We start from the raw sequence: 20,939 nt of genomic DNA, 5'->3' as shown, positions 1-20,939 counted from the left end.
TATAATTAAGTCATATTAAAATTTATTGCAAATCATGGGATTAAGGGCAAGGTAAAGCCATGTAAAGAGTTTCTCAGAATTATTTGGTGCTTTGTTAATTATTAGATATTTCATATTTTCGTTGCAAGTAATCATGGTAAAACGAACATTTTGTACCAATTTTTAAAAACAGATAAATATTTAAGCCAGAAAATTATTGACTAAGTCTTGAGATTTCAGTAATAGATGTCCAAATAAATAATCTTCAGACTTGCATAAAAATTTTCAGAATATATAATGGGCTAATCATTTTTAAAATCTGTTTAAATGAAGCAATGTGAATCATTAGTTATTCACAAATGAAATTTAGATGACTTATATAATTCACTCAAATAACTTGTATTAATTTTCATTCGGCCAAAAATTCGGAGAAATAAAAGAGCAAAACTTAATGTAAGAAAATTAAATGTTTGAATTTATTTTATAACATCCAATATTCGATAAATTAATTTAAAATTATATATAGTCTTAGTAATTCTTGGGTTCTTGCATTCCATATTTATTTTTTGACAAAAAATCTGAGTTTTCTAAATAAGGTATAGATTGAAATTTTGTTTCTTTCCATAAATCAGGTGTAAGATAGCTATAAGTTCTAGAAATGGCAGCATATGTAGCTTTAGCTAAAATTATTTGTTAGTTATATTCTAAATAATGAAACATACCAAAATTTCCTAAAGTACAAGTGGAACCTCTACATGAGGTGTAGCAATCTTCTATACCAGCCATCTGAAGCAATTTTTTAGGAACACCAGCAGCTACTATACCAGTTCCTCTTGGTGCAGGGATCAATCTAACAGTTACACTTCCACATTTTCCAGTTACCTTATACATATTTATAACATGCAAATTTATTAAATTCAAAACTTTACAAGGCACAGTATGTGGTTTTCCTATTTTATTTCCCCAATATCCTCTCCTAACTGGAATTAAGGATAATTTAGCTAATATGATTGCACCTCTAATTGCTGTCGCAACCTCCTTTGAACATTTAACACCCAATCCTATATGACCATTATGATCACCTATAACAACAAAAGCCTAAAAAAAATTGAGTTTTTAATTGTATATAAATTACTTTAAATCGTGTTCTTTGCCCTGCCCTTGTTTGTTTTTGAACAGGCATGATTTTTAATACTTCATCTTTCAAATTGCTTGGAAAAAAATGATTAATAATTTCATGTTCCTAGAAATGTAAATAAAAATATGTTTTCAAATATAGAATTTGAAAAGGATGAAATAATTATTATCAATATATCAAGATATTTTGCACTACTATTTAAAAAAATATAGGCAATGGGATCTTGATTAAAAATGAATATACTTTTATGGGTATCGAGAACATATATATTTCTTCAATAGATTTAATTCTTCCTTCTTTAACAAGTCTGCCCAGTTTGGTTACAGGGGCCCATTCTTTTTCGCCTTCTTTACCTCTCATGCCTCTTCCTCGGCCACGGCCTCGACCACGAGCTCTGCGCCTTGCAATAGTCCCAAACCCACCTCCTCCCATTGCTGTCCCACCTGGTCGCTGCATTCTATCAGCCATTTTCGGAATATTTTAGGGACTTAAATGTAATTAAATTCTTTAGTTAGTGCTAATGGTAAGAGGAAATGTGAGCGGATGTTTTGCATAAAAGTAAAAATTGACGTTAACTCCACGCGTAAATTATTTATTTATATTTCAATATTAAATATTTTATATTAAATTACTGAATATATAAAAGTTAATTATAATTTATTTTGTATTATATATCAGCTCTATGAATTGCCCTTGTGCAAAATATAAAAAACTAAAATACATTATGATAATAATTTAAATATATTTATAAAAAATCATTTTATAGTATGATAGTGGTAGTAGATAAAAATTAGATGTTATAAAAAATATTTTATAGCGTAAGGACTATACAATTATTTAGTCTAGGTGATCCTACTGGCACGTAATACTATAGGTAATTCTATGTCAAAAACAAAATATTAAAATAGAATAGTTATTAAACAAATGAGTATTGGCGAATGGCTACATATAATATAATTAATGAATTTTTGCTTATTTTACTTAATTAATTTTAAGATAGATTTCATTTACAAATTATGTAATTTGTTATGACAACTATAATATTACTTTATTATTTCTACAGACTGTATTTATATTTCCTATAAATATACAAATAAATAAAATATATTATTAAAAAAATGACCATGAATTAAATTAATTAAAGTTTATTGTTACTTTCTTTTTATAAATAAATAATAAATATAAATTTATTACATTTAAATAATAAATAGAAATTTATTACAATATTTTTAACATATAATTTGCATAAACCGCAACACCAAAATTATTACAACCCAGGCCTCCTATAAAATATCCTTTCATAGAATATTGGTAAAAGGATTTTATATGATCGTTTGCATACTTCAGAAGTACCATTTGTAAAGCCCGGCCCGGATTGGATTTTTTTTTAAAATTTTTTTTTAAATTTTTTACGGCCCCTCCCAGGTTTTATAAAGGCCCAGCCCGGCTTTTTTTTTAAAAAAAATTTCAGGCCTGGTTAGGATTTTTTTAAAATATATTATATTTATTTTTGATTTTTATAGCTAATAATGACGATTTCAAATATTTGGGTACAATATACGTCCCGGCCTTGCAGGTCTCTGTTATAAATCAATATATACATTCGTTATTATAATGTCTAAATATTGTCAAGTCAAAATGATTACAGAATATAATACAAAAGAAACTGTAACTTCGCAGCGAAAATATAAATAACTTACTTCTTTCAAATTTATTTAGGGCATAGGTAATGTAATACGTTGTCCGCGTCTACATGACAGGATTTTCATTGGATGCAAACCCCCTTCAAAAACTTTTGCCTACCCCCCTAAAAAATTCCCGCCGCCTACGGCGGCGGTGTCTTTTTATTTTTATTTTGAAGAATTTATAAAGATAACTTAAATTTATCTATCTCTACCAACTAATTTTTTGATTATAAAGAATTTATTTTTTTGATTATAAAGAATTTATTTTTTGATTATAAAGAATTTATTTTTTAGATAATAAATTCAATCAAAATCTCCATTATTTACAGTGAATTTATTTTTTTGATTATAAAGAATTTATTTTTTAGATAATAAATTCAATCAAAATCTCCATTATTTACAGTGAATTAATTATTATGGCATTATGAGCTTGCTGATATATCTAAACCTTTTAAATGTAATTTAAAAGGATAGCAGAAAGTTTTATTTGGAAAACAATGTGTATGATTGTTTGCAATATATAGATTTGGTCGATAATTGTATTATAATAATTCTATAATAGAAGTATTAATTTTTACAGCAATAAATTTTGTCCTATTTCATCTCAAAATTTAATAGATAACCCCTCAAAAAATTTATCCGACCCCCATTAAAGCAGCTTACCCCCTAGCCCCTCAAAAAAATAGGATGCAAACTGTTCCTACCCCTCCCGCTCATGTAGACGCTGTACGTTGTGAAAGTTGTGGATTAATTATTAACGTCAATGTTTTTGTTTTATGTTGAGTTTTCGAGGTAATAAGATTATTGGGTAAATATTGATTATGGAGTTGGTTTGAATGGTTGGCTTTTGTGAATTTTATGGATAAAATTATAAAGATGATTTGAATGGGGTTGGTTGAAATTGTGTCAGGGTTTAAGTTTTTTGAGATTAATTTTGTTGGTTACATTATTTTATTGAATGGGATGAGTTTTTCTGTGTTTACAATTAATCGTTATATTTAAGGTATATAAATTTCACTCACAACATCGTAATTTTATAATTTTAATTGAGAAATAAAATAAACCTGCCATTTATTTTCATTTTTGTTAATTTCATCCTCGCATATGCCCGTTTACCTTCATTAAAAGATATTTTTTGATGTCTACCAATATTTTATAATCTTCTGTGATATATATAATTTACTGTTTGATTCAAAATTCACTATTATGAAAACAACCTAACCAAAAAAGTCTGACAATTAAAAATTTTTGATACTAAAAAGATGTTCTAAAACCTTTGGGTCTAGGGAATAAATTGACTCGACATTAAATTTTAGTCCACGAGGAAAAAAAATTATGAAAATTTTTAAAAATTTGTTTTAAGCTTAGTTAAAAGTTTTTAATATCAGAAAGTTGTTCTGGGTCTAGTAATGGCACTACCATTATATTTTACTCCACAAGGGAAAAATATATGAAAATTTTTTAAAAATTTATTTTAAGCCTAGTTGAAAGTTTTTAAGAAAGATCTTCTAGAATTTTTGTGATAAGTAATAAATTGGCACGGATATTTTTTTTACTCCATGATGAAAAAAATTATGAAAATTCTTTAAAACTTTGTGTTACAAATCCGAACTTAACTAAGGGTGTTAATGTTGTATTGGGAGAGCTAATTAGGAATCAAAGGTGTATTAAATCTATATGAATAAAATAAAGGATTAATTTTAATAATAACGATGGTTAACCACTTACTTTTGAGCTCACCTAAAATAATATAATGTAAACTCTTTTAAATAATTCCAATTTATTAAATTATCGTATTACCTTTCTCTATTTAGAAATATTTAGAATCTCTCTGTCTATAATTAATTTCAGATACTATAATTAATGTAAAACAAATTTTTCTTATTTATAAAATTCCACTCTAACTAACTTTATTGAAAATTGAATATATATATACATAATTATTTGCATATTAAATATAATAATTTTTCGAAGAATAAAAATATAAAATTAAAATATTATCATTTAAATATAAAAATGTAAAATCTAGTACAACTATTACTAATTTTTCGAAGAATAAACATATAAAATTAAACTATTATTATTCAAATATAAAAATGTTAAATTTCGTACAATATTAAATTTACATAATACCACACTTTGTTTTGGGCCTAGTTAAAGGTTTATGATACTAGTTCTAAAACCTTTGGGCCTAGTAATAAATTGCCACAGTAATTATATTTTACACCATGAGGAAAAATAAATTATGAAAATCTTTAAAAACTTTTTTTTAAGCCTATTAAAAGATTTTGATACTAAAAAGATGTTCTAAAATCTTTGGATATAGTAATAAATTGGCACTGCCATTATATTTTACTCCACGAGGGGAAAAATATGAAAATTTATCTTAAGTCTATTTAAAAGTTTTTGGTACTAAAAGATGCTCTAAAACCTGTAGGTTCAGTAATAAATTGACATTGCCATTATATTTTATTCCACGAGGAAAAACAATTATAAAAAATTTGAAAATTTTGAAGTCTAGTTATAGGTTTTAATAATTAAAAGATGTTTTAATAATTTGGGCTGCCATAATTTTTTAAACCGCGCGTAAAATGATGAAATATAAAAAAAATATATATTTATGTTTTGAGTCCAGTAAAAGGTTCTTGATATTAGAAAAATGTTTTAAAACCACTGGGCCTAATATTAAATTAACATTGCTATTTTATTTCATTTCACGAGCAAAATTATAATATAAAAATTTATAAAATTTTGTTATAGTAGCTAAATGTTTTTGATACTATAAAGATTCTAAAACCTATGGGTTCATAGTGAGATTTCTAATGTCATTTTTTTTTATAATTACTTGCGGCTAATGTAAAAATATTAAAAATATATATTATGTTTTGAACCCAGTAGAAATTTTTGATATTAGAAAAAGGTTCTAAAACCATTGGGCCTAATAATAAGTTGTCAAGGTCATTTTATTTTAATCCACTAGGAAAATAAAAATTTCAAAAAAATTTAACAAAATTACTATTAAGCCTGGTAAAAAGTTTTTGATATTAGAAAAAGTTATAATACCTTAGTGACTAATATAAATTAATACTGCTATTATTATTTATTCTTTCTTTTTTTAACTAGAGTTTAGTTTATAATTTTTGGTATTAGATATTAGTGGTATACTTTGAACTTTTTAGGGGATTGTTAGTGGAAAAGAAAAGACCGGGGAAGTTAATCTATGGATCCCAATTTAAAATTTAAGAAACTAGTGTATATAACTTTATCCTAAAATATATCTTAAATTGTCTATCCATATGCTAAAAATTTTTATAATAATTAACTATTATATATTTTTTTTATCAAATTTTGAAAATGTTTTTAAGACAAATAATATTAAGCAAATGTTTCTTAATTTGTTATTTTTATAAGCATTTATCATGAGTTTTATAAACATTCATCATGTCTTGATATTATTTAAATCATGATTAGTAAAGCGAGTGTTAGTGGAGCTTGCTAAACCCCAAGATACTTTCTACCACTAATTAAATTATAATTTAAAATTTTTATTTTATCTTTGGTAATTGTGGAATAATATCCGAAATTACTTGAGATATAATAAAAATTACAAAGAGCCTATAATATTTTTCTAAATTTTTATAAAATTCTCGATATTTTATTTTGATTTTTAAATATATTTTGTTAAAATTTTATTGTAATTCAATAATAAATTTAAATATTTTGCTTCATTATAAGGCTGGTCTGGTTTAGGTCCGCATTAGATTGTTTGACTAACTTTATATTGAGCAATCAAGCTTGAACGAATGACAACATGATAGCTTGTATATAAATATAGATTGACCAATATTTATTTTAAATCGTGTAATTTTTTCTTATCCAAATGCATACCACAACCGCCATAAGCATAATATTCGTGCTTGAGAATATTATCACTGATCAATTCCAAAACAGTTGAAAAAAAGTTGGATGACCAGGTGGTGTTTATGCAGACCCCAAGATTCAAAAAACCTTTGTAACTCATGAACTACTCTACAAAATTAAAAATCATTCCGTACACATATATTTGGGTTTTACTAAACTGCAAATGCTTAGGTATACTGCAAATTAGGTAAAATTTTTTGATATATATTCTATTAATGGCAGTGAGATTCATTTTCTCATGAAATAAATAAAATATAAAAATTAAATTATTAGATATATTCAATAATAAAGGAATATACATTAATAGTTGTATTTCCTTTTATCTAATAATAAATAGAATCCTTTAATATAATTTATATTAAAATAATTACATATTTCTTACGCATGTAGTTTAAAAGTAATAGCATTATAAATTTCTTACTAAAATAATGAGTTGACTATCTAAAAAAACGGCCCAATCAGGACAAATACTAGAAACGATAAATTCTAGTCTTTTTTTTTATTGTTTACTTTGAAAGAGATTATTTGACGAATTTAACTAGAAGAAACTTTCGTTTATTTGCGCTAAAGTTCAAAATTAATGATATTTATTCGCTTAAAGATTATATAATTATTTTAATTTATTTATCTAAATTCATTTTATGAAACTATATTTGCTATGCCTGTTTTTATATGTGCAATAAATGTTATTATCGGTGCATATGATCTGTATTATTTGGATTTTATAGTGCTATATGTAAGAATTTTATATCTGTCAATATGATTAATCATGATATTCATACAATAAAGAATAATAAAATACCTGTTGTTTTAAAATCTATAAAAAATAAAAATGTTATTTGAACATTATATTTAAACTTTAGAACTAGATTTTAATATTTGTTAGCAGCAAAATATTCGAAAATTTTAAGGAAAATATGAAATAAGCCTTATTATTATAAAATATTATTAAAAAAAATAAAATAATATCTTATTTTATATATTTTTTGGAAAATAATTATCATTTTTTTGTTTTATTATAAATTAATTTTTTAAAAGATTAATTTGTCAACTTACATTCAAAACCGCTTAATTACATATCGCTTAAGTGCAAAACAAAAAACCGCCATTTTGTAAAATCTATAATGGCATGTTAACATATTTTTTAAAATGCAAATCTAATTGTGAAATATTGGTTGAATTAATAAAATTTTAAGTCTCATTTATATGTTAACAAGGCTATTTTTATCGGATAATTGCTAAGCGGTAGTGTTGTTAAAACGCCGCGAGTCGCGACCCCGACCCAAAGCTCGGGTCGTTTTATTCGACTCCGACTCAATGTTTGGGTCGTTTTTTCGACTTCGACCCGAGTTCAAGCCGAAAAAAACGACTTCGACCCAAAATATGGGTCGTTTTTTTCGACTCCGACCCAAGTCCAAGCCGAAAAAAACGACCTCGACCCAAAATATGGGTCGTTTTTTACGACTCCGACTCAAAATTTGGGTCGTATTTTTCGACTCAAACTTGAAATTTGGGTCGTATTTTTCGACTTAAACTTGAAGTTTGGGTCATATTTTTCGACTCAAACTTGAAGTTTGGGTCGTATTTTTCGACTAAAACTTGAAGTTTGGGTCGTATTTTTCGACTCAAACTTGAAGTTTGGGTCGTATTTTTCGACTCCAACTCAAAGTTTGGGTCGTTTTTCTGACTCAGACTCAAACATCGGGTCGTTTTATTCAATCCGACCCAAAATATGGATCTTTCTTTTTAAAGACGACTTAAAGTTAGGGTTGCTTTTTTTCACCGCTAACCCAATATCTAGATCATTTTTTTCGACCAAAAGTCAAATAACATTTAGTATATATTAATATTATAGGCGGGAAAGTTACTTAAAGCTTCTTTAAATTATAATGCTCTGATTAACTATTCATCATAGTTATATTTTAAAATTTTTAAGTGATGTACCATAGAAAAGTGCCATTTGTCATGATAATTATTTTTGAACTTTTTTAAATGAAATAGATAAAAATATATATTGTAGACATGTTAAATCAAAATTTCAGTGATGATGTACCATAGATAAGTGGTAATTGTCATAATCGCTATTTTTGAACTTTTTTGAGTTTTTTTAAAGCAAATTGCTAAAAATATATATTCTAAACATGTTAAATTAAAAATTCAGTGAGGATGTATCATAGATAGGTGACAATTGTCATAATCGCTATTTTTGAACTTTTTTCAATTTTTTTAAAGGAAATAGCAAAAAATATATATTCTAACCATGTTAAATTAAAAATTCAGTGAGGATGTATCATAGATATGTGACAATTGTCATAATCGCTATTTTTGAACTTTTTCAAATTTTTTTAAAGGAAACATCTTAAAATATATATTCTAAACATGTTAAATTTAAAATTCAGTGAGGATGTATCATATATAGGTGACAATTGTCATAATCGCTATTTTTGAACTTTTTCAAATTTTTTTAAAGGAAATATCTAAAAATATATATTCTAAACATGTTAAATTAAAAATTCAGTGAGGATGTCTCATAGATAGGTGACAATTGTCATAATCGCTATTTTTGAACTTTTTCAAATTTTTTTAAAGGAAATAGCTAAAAATATATATTCTAAACATGTTAAATTAAAATTTCAGTGAGGATGTAGCATAGATAGGTGACAATTGTCATAATCACTATTTTTAAACTTTTTCAAATTTTTTTAAAGGAAATATCTAAAAATATATATTCTAAACATGTTAAATTAAAAATTCAGTGAGGATGTATCATAGATAGGTGACAATTGTCATAATCGCTATTTTTGAACTTTTTCAAATTTTTTTAAAGGAAATAGCTAAAAATATATATTGTAAAGATGTTAAAATAAAATTTCAGTGAAGATGTACCATAGAAAAGTGACAATTGTCATAATCGCTATTTTTGAACTTTTTTCAATTATTTTAAAGGAAATAGCAAAAAATATATATTCTAAAAATGTTAAATTAAAAATTCAGTGAGGATGTATAATAGATATGTGACAATTGTCATAATCGCTATTTTTGAACTTTTTCAAATTTTTTTAAAGGAAACATCTTAAAATATATATTCTAAACATATTAAATTTAAAATTCAGTGAGGATGTATCATATATAGATGACAATTGTCATAATCGCTATTTTTGAACTTTTTCAAATTTTTTTAAAGGAAATATCTAAAAATATATATTCTAAACATGTTAAATTAAAAATTCAGTGAGGATGTATCATAGATAGGTGACTTTAACATGTTTAGAATATATATTTTTAGCTATCTCCTTTAAAAAATTTGAAAAAGTTCAAAAATAGCGATTATGACAATTGTCACCTATCTATGATACATCCTCACTGAATTTTAAATTTAACATGTTTAGAATATATATTTTTAGATATTTCCTTTAAAAAAAGTTCAAAAATAGCGATTATGACAATTGTCACCTATCTATGAAACATCCTCACTGAAATTTTAATTTAACATGTTTAGAATATATATTTTTAGCTATTTCCTTTAAAAAAATTTGAAAAAGTTCAAAAATAGCGATTTTGACAATTGTCACCTATCTATGATACATCCTCACTGAATTTTTAATTTAACATGTTTAGAATATATATTTTTAGATATTTCCTTAAAAAAATTTCAAAGATTTCAAAAATAGCGATTATGACAATTGTCACCTATATATGATACATCCTCACTGAATTTTAAATTTAACATGTTTAGAATATATATTTTTAGATATTTCCTTTAAAAAAATTTGAAAAAGTTCAAAAATAGCGATTATGACAATTGTCACCTATATATGATACATCCTCACTGAATTTTTAATTTAACATGTTTAGAATATATATTTTTAGCTATTTGCTTTAAAAAATTGAAAAAAGTTCAAAAATATTGATTATGACAATTGTCACCTATCTATGATACATCCTCACTGAATTTTTAATTTAACATGTTTAGAATATATATTTTTAGATATTTCCTTTAAAAAAATTTAAAAAAGTTCAAAAATAGCGATTATGACAATTGTCACCTATCTATGATACATCCTCACTGAATTTTTAATTTAACATGTTTAGAATATATATTTTTAGCTATTTCCTTTAAAAAAATTTGAAAAAGTTCAAAAATAGCGTATATGACAATTGTCACCTATCTATGATACATCCTCACTGAATTTTTAATTTAACATGTTTAGAATATATATTTTTAGATATTTCATTTAAAAAAATTTGAAAAAGTTAAAAAATAGCGATTATGACAATTGTCACCTATCTATGATACATCCTCACTGAATTTTTAATTTAACATGTTTAGAATATATATTTTTAGCAATTTGCTTTAAAAAAACTCAAAAAAGTTCAAAAATAGCGATTATGACAATTACCACTTATCTATGGTACATCATCACTGAAATTTTGATTTAACATGTCTACAATATATATTTTTATCTATTTCATTTAAAAAAGTTCAAAAATAATTATCATGACAAATGGCACTTTTCTATGGTACATCACTTAAAAATTTTAAAATATAACTATGATGAATAGTTAATCAGAGCATTATAATTTAAAGAAGCTTTAAGTAACTTTCCCGCCTATAATATTAATATATACTAAATGTTATTTGACTTTTGGTCGAAAAAAATGATCTAGATAATTGGGTTAGGGGTGAAAAAAAGCAACCCTAACTTTAAGTCGTCTTTAAAAAAAAGATCCATATTTTGGGTCGGATTGAATAAAACGACCCGATGTTTGAGTCTGAGTCAGAAAAACGACCCAAACTTTGAGTTGGAGTCGAAAAATATGACCCAAACTTCAAGTTTAAGTCGAAAAATACGACCCAAATTTCAAGTTTGAGTCGAAAAATACGACCCAAATTTTGAGTCGGAGTCGTAAAAATCGACCCATATTTTGGGTCTTTCGCCTTGAACTCTGGTCGAAGTCGTAAAAAACGACCAAAACTTTGAGTTGGAGTCGAAAAAAACGACCCAAAATTTGGGTGAGCTCTGTTCGAGCCGACTCGGCTAAGCCGATTAACAACACTACTAAGCGGTGATTTTTGAATTGGAGATTAGTTGTTTTTATATTCAATATAATAAAGGAAAATAAAATATCATGTGTGTAATTTTAATTTTGCAATTCATAAATTAAATATTAAAAAGTTTTCAAATAAGAAATTAAAAACATTTCTCAGTGAGTAAAATTAGATTATCTACTAATCACTCATCTGATTTATTTGGCAGGTATTACATAAATTAAAAAATTATCTTAAAAGGAAAATAAAATATCATGTGTGTAATTTTAATTTTGCAATTCATAAATTAAATATTAAAAAGTTTTTTCAAATAAGAAATTAAAAGCGTTTCTCAGTGAGTAAAATTAGAGTATATACTATTCACTCATTTGATTTATTCATCATTGATTGATTCTGATTTATTTAGCAGGGTCTACTTACATAAATTAAAGGATTATCTTAGTTAGCATGTTTTAAAGTAAGGTGTAAAGATTATATTTCTTGTTACAACCTTTAAGTTGCTTGGCTTTCTATATCAAATTTTTATAATTATTTACAAGAATAATTTAAGACTTAAGTGTTTTAGAGATGTAAATATACACAACACTGTAAAGAGGTAACACAAACAATATTTATCTTCCTTTCTTATATATTTATTAAATGTTTCTTTAAAATTATTGATTATGTAAAATGTGGAAAGAAATCTTCATATGATTTGATTTGTGTATTTTGGATTATTTTAAATTTATCACATTTATAAAAAAAATTTAAAAAAACATATCTTAATATCCCGAATAGAAACAAATTGAAAAAAATAATTTTTTTTTAATAAACGCAATATGTGTGTATTAAAGGTGCCAAAGCATTAATACTTGAATATATGTAAATAATGCCTTATTAATAATAACACAAAGTTAGCTTATATTAAAAAAAAATTATATTTAATCTTATAATTGTAAAAAATCGAATAGTGAAAAATCGGATAATTGCAATAAAATGAATTCTTTCAGTCCCAACGCTTTGCAATTATCCGGTTTTGACAGTAGTATTTTAATTTAATATTTATTTATTTCACACTCCGATCCCACCCTTATTTTCTCCTTTTACTTTTTTTATAATATAAAATATAAATAATATAGATTAATTTTATAAATTTTTTAAGTGGGAACATTGTGAGCCATTATTTTTTGTTATTTTTATTTTTTAAATTTTTATACTTAAAAATAAGAAAAACATATAAGGAAAATGATTAATTTTTACAACAAAATAAATACTACAAAAATGTTTTTAAAAGAAAGTTAAGGAAAAGATATTGATATCTTGTTTGGGGAGATTGTTTATCACTCAAAAATACAATGCATTTTTTTTATTTCCTTATGCCATTTCTTAAAATGTATGAAGCCTTAAATTGTACTTTCTTTCAATTAACAATCCACCAATTATCAGAAATTCTATAAAATGATGTAAAAAACGCATATCTCTGGTTTCCCCATTCCTTGATGTATATGTTTCATAAAAAAAATTAATCTTATTAAAATGTTAAACTATTTAAAGTCATTAAAATATTTGTTAACCGAAAGAAAAATGAAATATTTTTCCATTAAAGTAAAGGCACTATTTAAAACAAATATAATAAAAAGGGGCAAAAAATCAAAGTAGATATATTGAAAGATATGTTATTGGCATTGTATTTAATGGGTTGATCTTAGGTCAGAATCTGTAGAAGAATGGGTGGAAATAAAAATGCTAAGTAGTCACATTTAGAAAAATCTATAAATTTTTTTAAATAAAAATGTTTCTTTAAATGAGTCAAAGTTGTTTGACCAATTTTGCAACCTTGGATTGTTTATTTATAAATTGAGGTGCGTTGAATATATAAAATTTCCTCTTCACCAAAAATGGGTCAAATATTTATATGATATTTCAATACTCGAATATTGAACTGCTAATTATAGATAGCAAGCTTCAATTTTCCTACACCAGCTATTGCTAACGTTGAAAGAATTTTTCCTTAAATCAATAGCCAAATGAGGGAAATACTGGAATGTAAATCTATCAAAGCAATCATAGGCATACAATACCATTTAAATGGTTTTGTCAAGACATTTTTGAAAAGGCCAAATATATTAGGAATAATATTTGCAAGTGAAAAATATGGAAGAAAAAAATTATCATTTGCCAAATTTAATGTAATTTATATATAAATGATGCAATTAATTAAATGAATGCTTAATCATCACGTTAATTTAAAATTCATTTTAATTCCTTATTTAAAATAAATAAAATAATATGTGCTCTTTTTCATTAATCAGGATCTGGTAACCCTAGATATTAGGCCTTTTTTGAAAAAAGCCAAGATTAAAATTTTAAAATAAATTTACTGGTTAAGCTTAATTTCAAATTTATTTAAAAATTATTTATTAAAATATAAAATAAATAAGTTAAAATAATAAACAAAAAGATATAAAACTAAATAAATATGTGATTGAGCTGAGTAGTGTATAGTTGATTTGCATCGGGTCTAATTATTTAAGCCCAGTCCGAATCTTTTTTAAAAAAAATTGTCTAACCGTGGCTATTCCATACATTTTTTTATTGGAACGGAAAAGCCTGAAACAAATATAAAAATTATTTGTCCGCCCGGTCCTATCCAAATTTATTTAAATATAAAAAAATTGAAAAGCACTTTATTTCTTGAAAGAATTTTAAAATATATCCATTTATTTAACAAAATGCAATATCACATTTTAAATTTAAGCCCGACCAGGCCTGGCCCAAATTTTTTTTAAAATAGGCCACCCCAGCCAGAACCGAAATTATTTTTCAAAGATAGACTAGGGCTCGTGCCGGCGCACTGGGACATGATTTGCAGATCTCAATTGTATAACATATAAGATGAAATTTGTTATCCGACTGAAGTTACCTAAAGTTATACCTTTATAATTATATTTAAATATTTTATACACATTTTTCAAGATTAATTCTAGTAAAAGTGAATTTTTGCTTCAATAAGCCCCAAATTTGGGGGAAGATTAATTTGTTTATTATGTTTCCTATAGGATAATTAATATTATTAATCCATTATTTTCATGGACAATGTTTAATATAATATATCACTTGCATAAATAATTCATATAAAAGTGATGATTATAACTAGTATTAAAAAAAGTTATTCATTTCATTTAAACAAAACGTATTTATTAATTAATAAGAAATGTACACATTAAAAAAACTAAAAAATATATTATTTCTAAAGTTTATATAATAAAATATCTCTTAAAAATATAAAAAATATAAGTTAAGAGCTAAATATTCAAATATATATTTCTATATGAAAATAAAGAAAAAGTTAACATAAAAATATAGAACAAGTTAATCAAATAATCCAACAAAGTAACAAAATATGACATAAAAAGATGTGTAAAGTTTTTAATAAATATTTTTTATTATTTCCTAATCTATTGCAAATATATAAATAATTTAAATCGGTAGTAGTTGCCGATGAATACTTTTTATATTATAAAAAAATATTTTTCTTCGTGTATTAAAATATAATGGCAGTGCCAATTTATTACTAAACCCAATTTACCACTAATATCAGAAACTTTTAACTAGGCTTAAAAAAAATATTAAATTTAGTTTTCCCTCGTTAAAATATAATGGCAGTGTAAATTTATTACTAGACCTAAAGGTTTTAGACTAGTATCAAAAACTTTTGACTAGGCTTAAATAATTTTTTTTATGTAGAATAAAATATGACAGTGCCAATTTATTAATATAATCAAATGTTTTAACAACTTCTCAGTAACAAAAACCTTTAACTAGGCCAAAAACAAATTTTTAATGTTTTTTCCTCGTGGAGCAAAATATAATGGCAGTACCAATTTATTACTAGACCTAAAGGTTTTAGAACATCTTTCTAGTATAAAAAGCTTCAATTAGGTTTAAAACAAAGTTTTAAAATATTTCATGATTTCTATTTACTCATAAAGCAAAATATAATAGGTGCCAATTATTACTACATGCAAAGGTTTTAGAACATTCTTCTAGTATAAAAATTCTTAGCGCTTAAAACAAAGTTATAAAAATATTTCAATTTTTTTTCCTCATGATGTAAAATATAATGGAAGTGCCAATTTATTACTGGATCCTAGGCTTATTCAAAAACGTATTCGAATCTAATTGAAATGAATTTTCCTAATAAAATAAATCATACTCAAATATATTGACAAATTTTTTTATTGCAAATTTGATTTCAAACAGAAAAAATTATAATAATCCGATGACAAATAAATATAATCAAGTTATAAACAAAATTAAAATATTATATTATTCATTTATGAATTTAAAAAATTAATCAATGAAAGCGTTTAAATGATATCTATAAGATCAATAAATTATACGGACAAGCTACGCCTGATTAATCTAACGATAAAACTACAACTACTGCCAACACTACAATCACTGCCAACATTATAACCACTGCCAACACCACAACCACTGCCAACACTACAACCACTGCCAACACTACAACCACTGCCAACACTACAACCACTGCCAACACCACAACCGGACATAAAAATGATTTTATCATCCAAAATATTCAGTCCTCTTTCATAATTTTGCATCAATGAATTCTATACAATTCCAATATATCAAAATTTAATTGTAGATTAATGATACAAGAAATTTAAGTAAATATTTTCTCCTTTAACATTTCCTTTACTTTTAGATTACCAATCATCCTCAATTATTATACATCAATTAATAACCAACAAGTTTTTTTATATTATTCCCAACATAACACTCTACATTATCAATTCTATCAATCTTACCAATCTTTACAATTTACCCTTATTTATACCAAAAACTGTTGACTAATATAAAATTGTCATCCAAACATTTTATTTAAATGTACAAAACACAATCAATATTCACACTTGAAAAGGATAATACATTTAATCTCTTATCTAATTATACTATTGATTCGAATCCTTTAAAGCAAGCTAATATTGCTATAAAAGCAGAAAGGGAAACTGAATATTTTACAAAAATGACTGATAGTTAATTACATTGTACTAGAAGAATATGGACTCTACAGCTTACTATTGCAAAACCCCTCCATGAACTAAATATTACAAGCTATTTTAATTCATGAGCTTACCAGACCTCAGCACAGCTTCTACCAAATCTAACTGCCCTCTATGTAATAAACTTGTTAAAGTAACCAAATTGGGGCTATTGCCATCTCATCGAAACCAGAAGATAAAATGTCCTCAATCTGGGTTTCCATCTTATCGAAACCAGAAGATAAAATGTCCTCAATCTGGGTTTCCATCTTATCGAAACCAGAAGATAAAATGTCCTCAATCTGGGCTTCCCATCTTATCACCAGCTATCCCTCGAACCCTAAATGCCTTGCCCTCGCACAACCTATAGTTACCATTCCCACGTTGACTGATGTGCCTACTAGCCCAATAGTCCCTACCTCTACAAAGGCAATAGGATAGATTTAATTTTTACAAGATCGTCCCATTCCTCCTGTATGTTATGATAAAGTATTATTTACCTATTTATAAATTTTAGTTTACCTCTGATAATTGTTTTTCTTGAAGAATTATAATATTAGTTATAACTTCATTAACTAATTTTTTTATAGCAGGTTTTAACAATAAGCCCCTTTCAATCATTTGGTAGGTGCTATTCCACCTTATTTCACAATCCAATTGGTTTTAAAAAATTTATAGGAGGATGTAGTCAACTACATATATTTTTTAATAAATTTAATTTTTTAGGAGAATTACGTATCATCCTAATAATGTTTCGTAGTTTTAATTTTAAAATTTCTTTGGATATTAAATTAATAACATGAGCAAAGCATAGAATGTGCCCTATTTTTATTGATGGATATTTTAAAGAAAATGTATCAATAAATGTTTTATTATTAGTAGCATTATCTAGAGTTATATAAAAAATTTTATTCTCCAAATTATAATTTTTAATTATTTTAATAAAGGCTTTAAATATGTTTTCACCTGAATGTTGTTCATTTATTGGAGCAACATCCAAAATTATGTTATTTATTTTAAAATTATCATCAATAAAATGGGCTGTTAACCCTAAAAAAGGAACCTGAGTTGGGCTAGTCCAAATATCAGATGAAAAATTAATCTGACTTTTAGTTTTGGATATTTTATCCTTTACCAACTGTTCTTTTTCTGCAAATGTATTATACATATGCAATTTAATAGTATTGGAGCATATTGATTTTATAGAAGAATCAAGATCATTTATAAAATTTTTAAAATCAGATGAATTAACAATTTTAAAAGATAAATTATTATTAATAAATAATTTTAGTAAGTTATCTTTATAATTAATTTTTTTAGATAAAGAAAAAGGTGATATAGGCTTTAAAAAAGTGTCAAATTTATTACTGTTTTTACAGAGATGTGAATGAAACCTATTATAATGATTAATATGAGGCGATGTTGTTTTACCTTTGCATTTAATAATGCTCCTGCAATGATTGCAAGCAGTCTTTTCACCATTGAGTTGATATTGATCCCATATAATCCCTCTTTTTAGTGAAGAAATTTTGTCAACATCAACCATAACTATTACATCAGAATCATTCTCCTCTAACATAATTAGGCTAGCTAATAATATTTTATTATAAAGATATAATTTATTTTTATATACCTTTGGTTTGTATATATTTTTATATACTTTTGGTTTGTGTAATTTTTAATATAATTAATTTTGAAAAAATACGGGAAATTAAAATTTTTGCTAGTCTTTTTATAAACACATCACCTGTCAGATTGGCAGGTTATCAAATAGAAATGACAAATGTTAGATTTATTTTAAAAAAAGCAATTTATTAAATATTACGAATAATTCGTTTTATTCGAATCGAATAAATGATTATTCGTATTCGGATAAAACAAATAATTTATTATTCGTATTCGTAATTATTCGTTTCTATTCGAATTATTCGAATCGTAATATTCGAATTTTTTTTGAATAGGCCTACTGGATCCTAAGGATTAGAGAATATCTTATTGGGATTAAAAACTTATAAAAGCTTAAAACAAATTTAAAATTTTCATAATTTTATTTTTTATGGAGTAAAATATGATGGCAATGTCAATTTATTGCTATACCCATAGGTTTTGAACATATTTCTAATATCACAAACTTTTAACTAAAACAAAGTTTAAAAAAAAAATTTTCCTCGTGGACTAAAATTAAATGTCAGTGCCAATTTATTACTAGACCCTAAGGTATTAGAACATCTTTAATATCATAAACTTTAACTAGGCTTAAAACAAAATTTTAAAAATTATTGTGCCCATTTATTACTAGACTCAATGGTTTTAGAACTTCTTTCTAGTATCAAAAACTATTAACTAGACTTAAAACAAAGTTTTAAAAATTTTATTTTTTTCCTCGTGGAATAAAATATAATGGCAGTGCCCATTTATTATCAGAATCAAAGATTTTTGAACATTTTTCTAAAAAAACTATACCCGGATTAAAACTAACGAGTTTAATTTTCTATATATTTTGTTTCCCAGCGAGCCTATCCAGTAATCCAATTCATCGGGCTGGGTCCGCTTATGAGGCCCATTGGGTCGGGTCTGATCTATGTCTAAAGATGTGCGCGGGTTTAAACTCGTTTTTTCGGCTCAAACCTTGCTAGGTTGTCGGCCAAACCAACCCGAGCCAGTAATTTAACAACACTAGTCCAGACATTCAATATAAAATCTATCTCAATAAAATAGTAATCTACCAAAAATGATTTTCTACAGAATAATTATCTTAAAATCTTCAAAATCATTTTCTTTAAAATCTTCTCTATTAACAATTCTCTACAATGGTTTCTCTATAAAGATGTGGAGCCATAAGATATAAATAATAATATTCAAATTAAAACCTATTTCCCCCCAAAAATTGGTTTAATATTGTTTTTTTCAAGTGAATAAAAATAAGAAGACTCGTTTGTTTACAGCATTACATTAGTAATGATATTAGTTACTTTCAAATGTATCTAGTTAGATTGTCGAAAAAATAATTAATTAAATAGCAGTTACCTTACTTGAGATGTATCTAGTTATTCACACAGTTACTAATTTTTTCAAAAATTATGTTAATTTATGATACAAGCTAAAAATTTATCGTCGCAAAATATCAATTCAAAAAATTTGATATTTCAAGTGTTTGCATAAAATTTTATCGTCTGCTTACTAGTTGTATTAATTTAAAATTCTCATAATAGCTTAAAAAACTAAGAGATACTACTTGATTTTTATTGAATGTGGTGGTGGGTATAGAAAATAAGATATTTCTCATAATCGAATGCAAACCCTCACACTTTTGATCTGACCCGTAAGGATATAAGGGTTTATGGTTCGGTTAAAAATGATAATATCGGTTTGGCTTTAACCATCAAAAACCGGTCCAAACCTTTTTGCATATTAGAATCATGTAAAAAAAGAGCATTTTATAAATTTTATCACTATTCTCTAAATATAATAATGAGCCATATAAATTTCATATAATTAAAGACCTCTAATTATACATCATTCACTATATTATTTAAATTAAATGTACTACTTTCCGAACAAAAGTATCTTCTTCAATTGATAAATTTGTTGGCACCACACTTTCTAAAAATAAAAGGTTTCGTTTATTAATAAGTCTTAAAGGTGTTTTTTTCTGTCATCGTCAATATAACTATTTTTAATAGTCGAGATAATTTTTTATACAGGTGATGTCAAAAAAATATCTGCATATTTTTAGATTCGTTATAAAATTTGAAGTTCAGTGATATAAATAACTTTATATTTTATTAAAAAACCATAATCTTTCCTATATTTGAAAAAAAAAATAATATTGTTGGCACTAGAAATCCATTTAAGTATTTTTTGATTCGTTATAAATAAAATTATTTTTTATTAAAATTTTTTAATCTCTTAGCGATTTGAAGCACCCCAATTTTTTTTACCATTGATGACAAAAAACACATCCAAGCATTTTTAGATTTTTCTAAAAATTTGAAGTACAATGACATAAATGACTTTATGTTTTATGGAAAATTTTTAAACTTTTTTTGACGTGACAAAGTATTTTTTTGAAACCATTGTCCAAAAAAATATCTTATAAGCATTTAGATACATCATAA

At 25.1% G+C, this 20,939-nt stretch overlaps 1 protein-coding gene across 1 annotated transcript; it reads right to left on the bottom strand.

Annotated features, from left to right (window-relative positions):
* Positions 1-473: 473 nt before the first annotated feature.
* On the bottom strand, positions 474-1,687 carry LOC135927423 (small ribosomal subunit protein uS5-like). Its single transcript, XM_065463400.1, has 5 exons — positions 1,361-1,687; positions 1,115-1,222; positions 904-1,077; positions 702-861; positions 474-659 (listed from the first exon to the last, which is right to left on the bottom strand). The coding sequence occupies exons 1-5, from the start codon at positions 1,583-1,585 to the stop codon at positions 508-510; spliced, it is 819 nt and encodes a 272-aa protein (XP_065319472.1). The 5' UTR covers positions 1,586-1,687; the 3' UTR covers positions 474-507.
* Between the last annotated feature and the right edge of the window lie 19,252 nt (positions 1,688-20,939).

This window comes from Gordionus sp. m RMFG-2023, chromosome 3, assembly GCF_954871325.1.
Source record: "Gordionus sp. m RMFG-2023 chromosome 3, tfGorSpeb1-WG-v2, whole genome shotgun sequence".
Taxonomy (NCBI): domain Eukaryota; kingdom Metazoa; phylum Nematomorpha; class Gordioida; order Chordodea; family Parachordodidae; genus Gordionus; species Gordionus sp. m RMFG-2023.
Note: the sequence above shows the minus strand (reverse complement) of the source record. Positions and strands in the feature narration are given on the sequence as shown.

Coding starts and splice junctions, on each gene's coding strand:
- LOC135927423 (XM_065463400.1), bottom strand. CDS start 1,585: ATGGCTGATAGAATGCAGCGACCAGGTGGGACAGCAATGGGAGGAGGT. Junction 1,223..1,360: donor TGTTCTCGATACCCATAAAA/GTATATTCATTT, acceptor TTACATTTCTAG/GAACATGAAATTATTAATCA. Junction 862..903: donor CACATACTGTGCCTTGTAAA/GTTTTGAATTTA, acceptor AATATGTATAAG/GTAACTGGAAAATGTGGAAG.